Source organism: Diadema setosum, chromosome 13 (genome assembly GCF_964275005.1).
Source record: "Diadema setosum chromosome 13, eeDiaSeto1, whole genome shotgun sequence".
Classification (NCBI taxonomy): domain Eukaryota; kingdom Metazoa; phylum Echinodermata; class Echinoidea; order Diadematoida; family Diadematidae; genus Diadema; species Diadema setosum.
In genome coordinates this window covers 12,233,249-12,244,428 of record NC_092697.1, presented here as the reverse complement: position 1 = coordinate 12,244,428, position 11,180 = coordinate 12,233,249, and the positions used below count along the sequence as shown (strand labels likewise).

Sequence of the window (11,180 nt, the reverse complement as noted above, 5' to 3'; positions counted from 1 at the left end):
AATGGTCTGATCTCTGGAAAGATTTAGATTTTGAGTGAAGTTTCAAGGGATGTCTCCTGTAACCATGTAGGACATGACTGACAAACCCCAAATCTTTATTTTACAGTGGCTAGATGGGAATTGACTCATCTGATATATGTAATATCCGTGCAGCTTCACGTACATAAAGAAACCGAGAATGTCTGCTAAGGGTATGATAAAAAAAGTTTTCATATTCATTCATTCATTCAAAAAAAAAGAAAAAAAGATAGGCAAGGATCGTGTCTGACGAAGAGCTGGAACAATTATCAGGTGGCTCAACCACTGTGTGTGTTGATGCAATGAGTGACCTCTTGTCTTGGCCTGTCACACCAACGTCCAGTTGAAGGAGGGAAAGTGTCCGCATCGGGAATCCTCTCCACAGAGGGGGCCCTCTTGATTCTTCCATTCTTTTTTTTTTTTCCTGCTCCGTGAAGGAAGAAACAGAAGTAGAGTCTCTCTCTTTTTCGCTCTGGCGAGTCACTCTGCCAGGGATTATGAGCAGTGGTCAACGTTCCTGCCGTCGTCCGGCTCATCGGACCCGAACACGTTCAGGCTCTGGCCGACCTTAAAGTTGCGCACACATCCCGTCAATCCTGTCGTGTAGCGGTTCATTGTCGTATCCACTATGGAAGGCATGCCACCTGTAAATAGCCAACAGACACAGACAGAGAGAGATTACTATTATCATGTTGTACAAGTGTATTCGAGGATGGCAACGTTTTCATAAATTCACTTGATCATAATGATCAACTTGACATTTTAGTACGGTAACTGGTGGTTCTGATTTCTGCAAGTTGGATCAACTTTTGATACACTTATTGTGGCTAAAGTGAACCAACTTGCAAATCAGTATGGACAAGCAAAATTAAAGTAGAGTACATCTTGAAAAGAGACAGATCAAAAACAGAAGGGAGAAAGACAAGTACAGAAAGGGGGGGGGGGAAAGAAAAAAAATACACCTTGTTTGCAAGAAAGGCAAGTGAAGAGGAGAAACAGTCAAGATAATCAGAACATTGTTCAAAAGCAGTAAAAAGACCTAGGAGCTACTAATAAGCTGAGAGCAAATGTTGTAACTCTTGCATGCTAACCTATTCAAAGTCATTCACTCATAATGACAGACAGATAGATAAAAACAGAATCAGGTTACGAACCTAAGTATAATCCATCATTAACGTTGAGTTGTCTGAATCTCTCTTGGCCCGTTTCCGCGGTGACCGCATCATCGTTGTCCACCTCCATGATGCCCACCACGCCCAGCCGGTCTATCCTAATCTCGTGCCAATCTCCGTCATTGACCGGCCGCCTGCTCTTGAGCACCGCCTCACCTCCTCCCAAGTTGAATCTAAAATGGACAAGTGATAATAATTTGAACTTACTTAGAACATACATATCACTCTCTTCAAAGACTCTTACGATCAATTTCAAGCATGAAACTCTTGCTTTCAAATAGAACATAATAACAAAATGTTGACGGAATTCTTACAGCCTTTGTTAGATTATTTATATCTATCTTTAAAAATGGTACTAATTGTCATACCTCTTGATTTTTCCCAATTATTTTACAAACAAAAAGAGGGGGGGGGGGGGGGGGGGTCAGGATAGAACAAATGGCATCAATACCAGAGTGCATATGTAATATTGGAGACAGTTATCAAGGTGACAAACTGATTTTATTCATCAGGTCCTGGGAAGTTTGTGCAGAAATCTTAATGTCTTCTTCATACTGGCACCTCTGATATTCACTTAATATCTTACAATGTTGGGAGAAAAATGAGGTGGATCTGTTTAAATCCATCAAATATGAAAAAAATGTGAAAAAATCTACACAAATATTTGCCATTTTTGATAGAAAGGATAGAAATATTACCTTAAACCTTCTAAACCGCACATTGCCAATCTAAGCATTAGGTATGACTTAAGCAATTAGGCTTAGGCTTTTGGTATAATTCCACAACCAAAATAAACAAAAATGGTGAATGACCATTCTGGAGTTGCAATGAAAAACAAGATTCGACCTCATTATTTACTAGCGATGAATGATAAAAGTCACAATAAAAAGATACATCATTAAACATCAACCCCCCAAAAAAATTCAGTAAATCCTACCTTAGTGGCTACCTGTCTATAGCAGCTACCCCAAGAGAAAAGCGATGTTAAAGACCCTGCCTCTAGTGGCCACAAGTATTAAATTAAAAGATTTGACTGTATGTGGTTTCAGGCTGGATTAAGCACAAACCACTATTTCCAGATTGCTGCTACTTACCGGAGGACAAGGAAGCCATTTTCCATTCCTACTGCAATGAAGTCACTGCCAGAGGTCATACTGGAGTGCCCCGCCCACAGGACCATCCCGTTGGGCTCCTGGACTCGGATCTCAAAGGTGAAGATGTTGCGTTCTCCTGTTAACCTGTTGGTCATGAAGAGAAATACTGAGCATCCCATCCTTGACTACATTTTACTCCTGTCATAGTAGTCCCATCCCTAAATGTTATACATTTCTGGCAAATATTTGCAGATTGCATCTTCTAAACATCCCCTTTAAGATGAATTTCAGTTTGGGTCTAATTGTCATGAAAACATTTTGCCACTTTCTACTAGTCCACTGACATCTAAAATTAATAAGGCACTTTTCAGCTAGCAAAGGCCAGCATCTTTGTTTATGTAATGCTGACATACATTGTGGAGATGGAAAACTCACACATAGTTAACTTCTATACTGGGCGTGGGATTTTTTTTTTTTTTTTTTTTTTTTTTGGGGGGGGGGGGTTGAAAGGCCTCATACAGGCGTGGATGGTTGTATTTTCTAGACTCAAAGTTTGATCTTCTCTGAGGGAGAAAGAAAAAAACAAACAAACAAGAAGCATCTGGCTGTCTTGCCATTTTTGTTTTCAGTGAACAAAAGTCAAGGTGGAGATCATATATTACCTGGAGGTGATCTCATTGCTGGCAAACCAGAGATAACTCCTACCATTAAACTTTGGTTCTGGCACTGGCAGTTCCACCTCTGTAAATGAGTAGTAAAAACAACAATGATCATAAAATGACAGTTGAATACCTGAATATAGAAATGGCCCAAGTCCCATTTTGGCTAAATCATCTTTGGAGACCCCTTGTGAAGAAACGCAGATATATAGATAATCATTGAAACCGATGCTTTACTATTCAATCTGTATAAATGTATATTCCAATCAAAAATTATTATTTGTTATTTGTTTTTGTTTTCTATTTTCTCAAAATAATCTCTCAAGCGGACTTGGTTCTTTCTTATATTCCTGTGTTCAGTTGTTTTTTTTTTTTATGGTAATACTTAGTCAACCATGAGGTGCTGGAATCCTGATACAAATCGTTTTTATACCTCTGTTACTGCAATCAAAACTGCACGGAAGGTGCACTCACTCCACCCCCTACGGAGCATAGATCCATATGGAATGCCACCTGTACAATCCATCAGTGAACATCTGTTTGGTGTATGCAATGTGTTACATGTATTCTTGCAATCAAAATCTGCACAATCCAGGATCCATGGACAAGATTAAAACTACCTTGAACCATGGGTGCTGACAAATAGCACTGAAAACTCTACAGGCCTCCTGGGTACCAACTGGTGTGCAACTTTGAGAAAATGAAAACTGGCACCAAATAAAAAAATAAATCAACTCATAGGTAGACAAAACAAAAGAAAGAAAGAGAAGATACCTGAAACACACACTGAAATATACTTATGATAATTGTTAGATGCATTTAGCACATTTACCGTGTTCACAGTTGTCGCCTCCAAAACCCAGCAGGCAGTTGCACTCGTACTTGTCGTGCTTGGGAACACATTCCCCAGCATTCATACAAGGCTGTCCCTGGCATGGATGGAGGGCGTTACCCACGTTGGCTCCGCCCACTGCCTCGGAGATGAGGTCGATGGGGGCGTCGTTCACAAGTACCTGTATGGCCATAAGTGTATGGGTATGATAACATGAGCAGGGATATTCTTTCAACACCACACAAAGATATGAATTGATTCCAAATCTTACAGTACAACTCATACACAAGTCAATCTCTGCTATGATCCGATGTTGTGCGACAAATAGATATCTTTGTGATTTTTCCTTTTTTTTTTTCTCTTTCCTGCAAAGCACTCTAGACAGAGAAAGTGCTGTTTGCAAGTCCATTCAATGTATAATTCAACAACAATACACTTTTAAAGGAGAGAATGATTTCAGCGACATTGCAAAACTTTCTCTATCTTGACATAAATCGCAATAAATACAGTACAAATAAACTAGCAACTAGAACACTGTCTCCTTGACACGTAATCGCAGCTCCACAATTTCATGTAATGACAGAAACTTTGATAAAGCATTAAAAATCACACACCAAGTTTTAATGGAGCAAGTCAATATAAAAGAGATTTGTGGGGGCAATGGCATCATCATCTTCATATAATTTGCATAATTATATAATTGACAGTTTTTGATGATATGAACAGCTTTAAGATATAAATTACCAAGTTTTAACCCTTGAGGACCAGCTGATTTTGCAATATAACACTTGTTTCCCATAGACACCTGCCAGAGTATACTCGGGACTAGTTTTCAATGGATTAATGAAAATTGGTGACAGCTTGTCTGATTTCACTCCATGTATGACTGCCAAGCTCAAAACCCACAAAAGTATGCCAAAATTAATATTTACTTTTCTTCATACTTTAGTTTAAAAAAGTAAGCTCTGAGCTTTAAAATGATATATAACTTGTTAAAATCAGACCATCCTAACCCCATGGAAAATGTGATTGAAATCAGAGAGTTTGTTTTGAGGTGCACTTTCACAGAAAAGGGAAAAATGAGAATTTAAAGACTGGGGTCACTGCACACCAGTATCAACGAAAATCAGAGTGAAACAGCGCCTGTCTGAAAAAAAAATATGATCAAGAAAAACTGCCAATATCTCCGTTTCCACTTTTGTTTTAAGAATTCAAATTTTGACAGTAGGTAGAGAAGAGTTACTCTACCAGGCACAAGACAAGAAACTTTACAAATTTGAGTCAGTTAACCCAAAGGCCTGTTTTGGTCCATTACAGAGAATTCTAATCTGCAACTTTTTGAAGGGTTTTGAGTGAGGCAGTCACATATATGAAAATTAATTGATTTGAACATGGAATGACATCTGGCAGTAATCCTCACCCTTTGGATGTCGCCGCTGAAGGAATTCTTGATGGCCACCTCCTCGGAGAGGATGTCGATGTCGTCGATGCCGCCAACGTAGAGGAGCGTCTGGAACGAGGTCTGGGTGAACGCTCCTGGTGCCTGGGCCTGCACTGTGGGCTGGTTGTCGACCCTCAGGAAGCCCTCCCGGGCCGTCCGCGACACCTCTATGATGTGCCACTCGTGGAGGGAGATAGGCTGGGTTGACCTACACCATCACAGACAGGTAAAAGATACAGTGGTACTTTGTTATAACAAGGTTGCATATAGTGAGATACTAGATGAAATATGGTTTATAACTGTAAAAATAGAAATTTGAGCGTGCATGAAACTTTTGTGAATTTTGCGAGGAGCCACGATTCGCAAAAATAAAATGCAAGCTCAAGTTTTTGTCGACACTATGCATTGAATGCTAGTCACCCATTGTCACAATGCGACCAGTTTACCCCCCCCCCCCCTCCTCTCATTTGCATTAGGATCATGCATGCTCACATCTTAGCTTTATTTTGAACACATTAGATAGGGACTACTATAAGGAATAGGATAAGGTACCAGTCTGACTAGCGGGTCAATAACACATAGCCCAGGGTTTTAGCATAGTTCAGACAGGTGGGTTTAATTGGGTAGGATGCAAAATCTTTTGTGTGTGTGTATGCAAGTGAGGTTGAGAGTGCCCAGTTATAAGAGAGTGTGTGAGAGTAGACAGAAGATACCAAGAGCTCCTTGCAGAAGGATGAAGAGCTGAGGAGCTGCAACCCAGGCTCCTATGTGTGTGTAGCTATAGGGAATTGGGAAGGCACTGAGGCTGAGGCACGCCCTATAATTTGCAAGGTGGTCTTAGCATGGCTGGCAAAACCACAGATTTGCAGACAGCGTGACTTCTGGCAGCACAGGCCAGGAGGAGCCCATTTCAGCGCAACTTTTGGCAGCACAGGCCAGGAGAAGCCCCCAACTTCCCCCAGCTCGACTCACCCCTTCCATGAACTGTAAGTAGTTATATTAATTGCATTTTGTTAAGTAATTTTGTATCTTAAACTCAAAGTGGAGGAAAATGTTAATTGCCTGCATTATTTGAGTAAAAGTAATTTTTTGCTTCTGGTAAGTCTGAAGAATTGTAATATCCAGAAGGCAGAAGTGTAATTAGTTTTTATATATATTTGGTATAGAAACTGAATTCCAAGAAGGAAGATATTTATAACGTAAAGAAGATAACTGTTGTAATTTGAGAAAGATGTGCGTTGTTTATTGCATCCCAATTACTGATAAGGGTTTGTTCCAAGTTATAGTGAGGCAAAAGGAATGAATATTATGGTGAGCTACCACCATTAATTTTGTTTACACGTAATTACTTGATGTTCTGAGAGGTATTATTATCACCGTCCGCAGTAATTTCGAGTTGCATATATGTATCATTTCTGAGTGAGAATAATAACAGGAAGAGGCGGTTTGAATGTGAGGAAATTATTGCTTTAACCGAGTAATTATATGTTGGCCTATGAAGCTGCAATGTATAGAAGCTATGATATGTATAATTGATATGATGATTTGTTGTAATGGTTAAGTATGTAATTGAATTGATTATAATTATATATACAGGCATAAACCTTTTGCTGTTAAAATGAATGTGGCAGACAAGTGGCAGACACATGGCAGAGGGAAGTTTAAAGGTATGAACGCTAGAATTACCCCTTATTTGCTTAACCCGATATTTTAATTATTTCAGGGATGAGCTGGGCTTATGAGCTGAGCTCACGACAAAGCTCACGACAAAGCTCACGACCAAGCTCACGACCAAGCTCACGACAAACGTCCAGCCCGCATCGCTATATAACGCGACATTCTGCACTCATCAATCCCGAGCTGCTATTCAGCACGCAGCATCCCCGGCACTCGGCATCACGCCACTCGCCAAACACTCGTCGACATTCGGCATCTGTCGGCGTCGTTCGTCTCGGAGCCCCGTCTTCGGACCTACTCACCGTCTTCGTCCTCCGGTGTGACGCACCTGCCCGTCGTCCGCTCTCCCGCGAGTAAGACCCTTGGACACTCCAACTTTGTGAACTTCACGCGAGTGAACTGAAGGACTCGGTAGCTCGATCCGCACACCCCCCCCCCCCCTTTCCAGGTGCTATTTAACTATTTAAATCCCATGATTGGGTGTATGTCTGCCACAATGTGATTTGGTAGGACAGTGATTTTTGCAGCAATACTGTTCGTTTATGTAACCCTTTGAATTGTTCATTTTTTGTACTACTTGATTTTTATTTCATTTTGACGAGCCGGAAAGCACCGAGCTTCGTCAATAATAAACAATTTATTTCACGGAATATATTTGTGCAACGCCGCCTTTCTTCGGAGTTTATAATCTATACCATTATACCACTGTAACAGGACTTAATCTATCGTCAGCCAGACTACTCAGGGCCAAGAGCTGACATAAATGGCGACCACGAAGGGACTTTTTCTTTTGATAGGTTAGGTTGAAATATAGTTTGGTGTAGTTAGCAAGTTTTGTATGTGTTATTAATTCTCATGCAATGCTATACCCATGTTATATGCAATTCTCATGCAATGTTATATTCTATGCTGTATAGGTAATTCTGCATGGTAACAGTGAGTCAAGTGGGGAAAAGGAGGCTTCATCAGCTGTGCCTGTCTTCACTTCAATTCTGTGCAGCGCGAAATTTATTTTGGTAAGTGTGCAAACTTATCCTCAGTGCCTTACAGTATGGAGCGTGATAAATTCATTGCACAGGGAAAAGAATTTGGGTTTAGTGGCAGTGAGTTGAAGGAGTATGTTGATGAGTGCATTAAGGAAGCCAGAGATGAGAGAGCAGAAACTAGGCGAGCTGAGACAGATGCTAGGAAAGAACAAGCAGACTTGATAGCCCAACAAATCAAACTAGAGGAATTGAGGAATGCTAATGGGATGGGACACAGGCCCAAGGTTGGGAATAAACCGAGCATTCCCCCTCTGCCCGTTTTTCAAGAAGGAAAGGATGACATAGATAGTTACCTTTGTCGGTTTGAAAGACATGCATCCTGTGTTGGATGGGATAAGGAAGATTGGGCGCTAGCACTGTCAGCTTTGTTATCTGGTAAGGCCCTTGACATTGTCTCTAGGCTTACATCAGAGCAGGTGCAGGACTATGAGATTGTAAAATCGTCCTTGTTGAAAGGTTATGACCTCACCCAAGAAGGTTATAGGTTAAAGTTCAAGCAGTCTAAACTCCGCCAGGGTGAAACATTTGTGCAGTATGCTTCCCGAGTCGAAAAGTATTTGGATAGATGGATTGAGCTTAGTCCATACAATGATGATGTTCAGGGACTTAAAGCTTTGTTGATCCAAGATCAAGTATTTGATGCATGTAGCAAGGAGTTACTGATGTTTGTCAAAGAACGTCAGCCTAGGAATCTGACAGAGGTTCTATCACTTGCTGATCAGTATCGGGATGCCCACATGGACCCTAGGATTAGGAGGATGAAAGACAAGCCCATTCATTCTAGTGGAGCCCAGCAATCCAGTTCATACACTGCTAATACAACTAACAGTGGTACTAACAAACCTAATTCCTCCCCAGGAGCAGTACCATTTAGAGGAAAGTCTGGTCAATCTCAGTCACCCATGAAAAGGTCAATGAAATGTTTCAATTGTTCTCAATTTGGTCACTCCTCTTGGAATTGTCCAGATAAGAAAGGTCGACAGGAGAAGGGGGCGAGTCTCACTGAGGGCAAGTCAGCAGCAGGTCGTCCCCAGGACACAGGACCCGCTGAGCCCCCACTCAAGGAATCCAGTGAGATTACCCACTTACCGGAACAGACTGGGATGTGCTTGATTGTGAATCCAACACCTACCGGGATGGAGAATCTCACTGATGATGGAGCTACAGTGAAATTGGCAACCGGTGGCACACTTCCGGTACTGTCAGCGGCTGCGTGTGGAACACGCGGAGATGCTATGCCAGTGTGCCAAGGCATGGTGAATAGGCGGCGTGTGGAGGTACTTCGCGACTCGGGTTGTTCAACCGTTGTTGTGCGACGCAACCTCGTGTTAGAGGAGCAATTCACTGGTGAGCAGAGGACCTGTGTGTTGATCGATGGAACAGCGAGGACGTACCCCGTCGCAATTGTTGAGGTAGACACACCCTACCTAACGGGCACACTTGAAGCGTTGTGTATGGATTCGCCTGTTTATGATCTCATCCTCGGAAATGTGAATGGAGTCCGCGAACCAACGAATCCAGATGAGAAATGGGAGCCAGAAAGTCATCAGGCCAGTGCAGTGGAAACCAGAGGACAGCAGAGGCAAGCGAGACATGTGCACCCCGCCCTCTCAGTGCCCGAACCACTGGAAAGCATGGTGTCCGTGGAGGACTTGATAAAGGCTCAGCATGAGGATGAGTCGTTGAAAGCGCCGAGAAACCTTGCGGAACTCGGGGATCAACGTGTGACAAAGCAAGGCAACACTACGTCGTTCGTGTACAAGAGCAATGTGCTCTACAGGAAATTCCTTGACGTAACCCCAGGATCAGATGTGGTGATGCAAGTCGTTGTGCCATCAAAGTTTCGGAATCAGGTCATGAAGCTGGCACACGAATCCATTTTTGGAGGTCATCTGGGAAACAAGAAGACCTGTGACCGGATTCAGTCCAACTTCTTTTGGCCTGGGATGCATGCCGATGTGGGACGGTACTGCCGTTCGTGTGGGCCATGTCAGCGAACCGCTCCAAAAGGTAAAGCGACAAAGGTGCCCCTAGGATCAAAACCCCTCATCGATGAGCCGTTTAGAAGGGCTGCCCTCGACTTGAAGGACCAGCCTACATCACGGAGCAATCTGCTTCATCAACCAACATCAACTCCCACTGAATCTCCCCATAAAGCGCAGACCAGTCCCAATCCAGATAAAAGTCGGCGTGGAACTATCAAACCTGTACTGGACGAGAATAAGGACGTCCTGACCGACATCCCCCGAATGACAACCCTTGGAAAGCGCGACATCAGACAACCGAGCGAAGGACCAACCAAGAATAAGCCATACTCATTACCCCAGATTATCTCAGAGTACCTCAGGATATCTCGGATCATCGCTGATCATCTCAGCAGGATCCCTGAAACCTGAATTTGGGGACTGTCTCCAAATCAGGGAGATCTTTTCTCTTTTTTCTTTCAGATATATTGACGCTGAATTTCCACCCCAATGTGTATTTGACAGGAGAAAGCCTCTCCGCTAACACAAACTAATGATTTTATTATGTTCTAATTTACTAATGTTTCTCCCCTTTTTGAAATTATAAAAATTTCTTGAAGGAGGGGGAGATATGTCACAATGCGACCAGTTTACCCCCCCCCCCCCCCTCCTCTCATTTGCATTAGGATCATGCATGCTCACATCTTAGCTTTATTTTGAACACATTAGATAGGGACTACTATAAGGAATAGGATAAGGTACCAGTCTGACTAGCGGGTCAATAACACATAGCCCAGGGTTTTAGCATAGTTCAGACAGGTGGGTTTAATTGGGTAGGATGCAAAATCTTTTGTGTGTGTGTATGCAAGTGAGGTTGAGAGTGCCCAGTTATAAGAGAGTGTGTGAGAGTAGACAGAAGATACCAAGAGCTCCTTGCAGAAGGATGAAGAGCTGAGGAGCTGCAACCCAGGCTCCTATGTGTGTGTAGCTATAGGGAATTGGGAAGGCACTGAGGCTGAGGCACGCCCTATAATTTGCAAGGTGGTCTTAGCATGGCTGGCAAAACCACAGATTTGCAGACAGCGTGACTTCTGGCAGCACAGGCCAGGAGGAGCCCATTTCAGCGCAACTTTTGGCAGCACAGGCCAGGAGAAGCCCCCAACTTCCCCCAGCTCGACTCACCCCTTCCATGAACTGTAAGTAGTTATATTAATTGCATTTTGTTAAGTAATTTTGTATCTTAAACTCAAAGTGGAGGAAAATGTTAATTGCCTGCA

At 42.6% G+C, this 11,180-nt stretch overlaps 1 protein-coding gene across 1 annotated transcript in view; it reads right to left on the bottom strand.

Moving 5' to 3' along the window:
* Positions 1–238: 238 nt before the first annotated feature.
* Positions 239–11,180, bottom strand: part of LOC140236740 (pikachurin-like) — a 151,718-nt gene continuing 140,776 nt past the window's right edge. Inside the window, exons 9-14 of the mRNA XM_072316667.1 lie at positions 5,196–5,424; positions 3,776–3,956; positions 2,947–3,025; positions 2,285–2,428; positions 1,173–1,363; positions 239–662 (exon numbers count right to left, since the gene is read on the bottom strand). Of these exons, the coding sequence (XP_072172768.1) occupies positions 514–662; positions 1,173–1,363; positions 2,285–2,428; positions 2,947–3,025; positions 3,776–3,956; positions 5,196–5,424 (973 nt within the window). The 3' untranslated portion in view covers positions 239–513. The remainder of the gene's footprint in view (positions 663–1,172; positions 1,364–2,284; positions 2,429–2,946; positions 3,026–3,775; positions 3,957–5,195; positions 5,425–11,180) is intronic.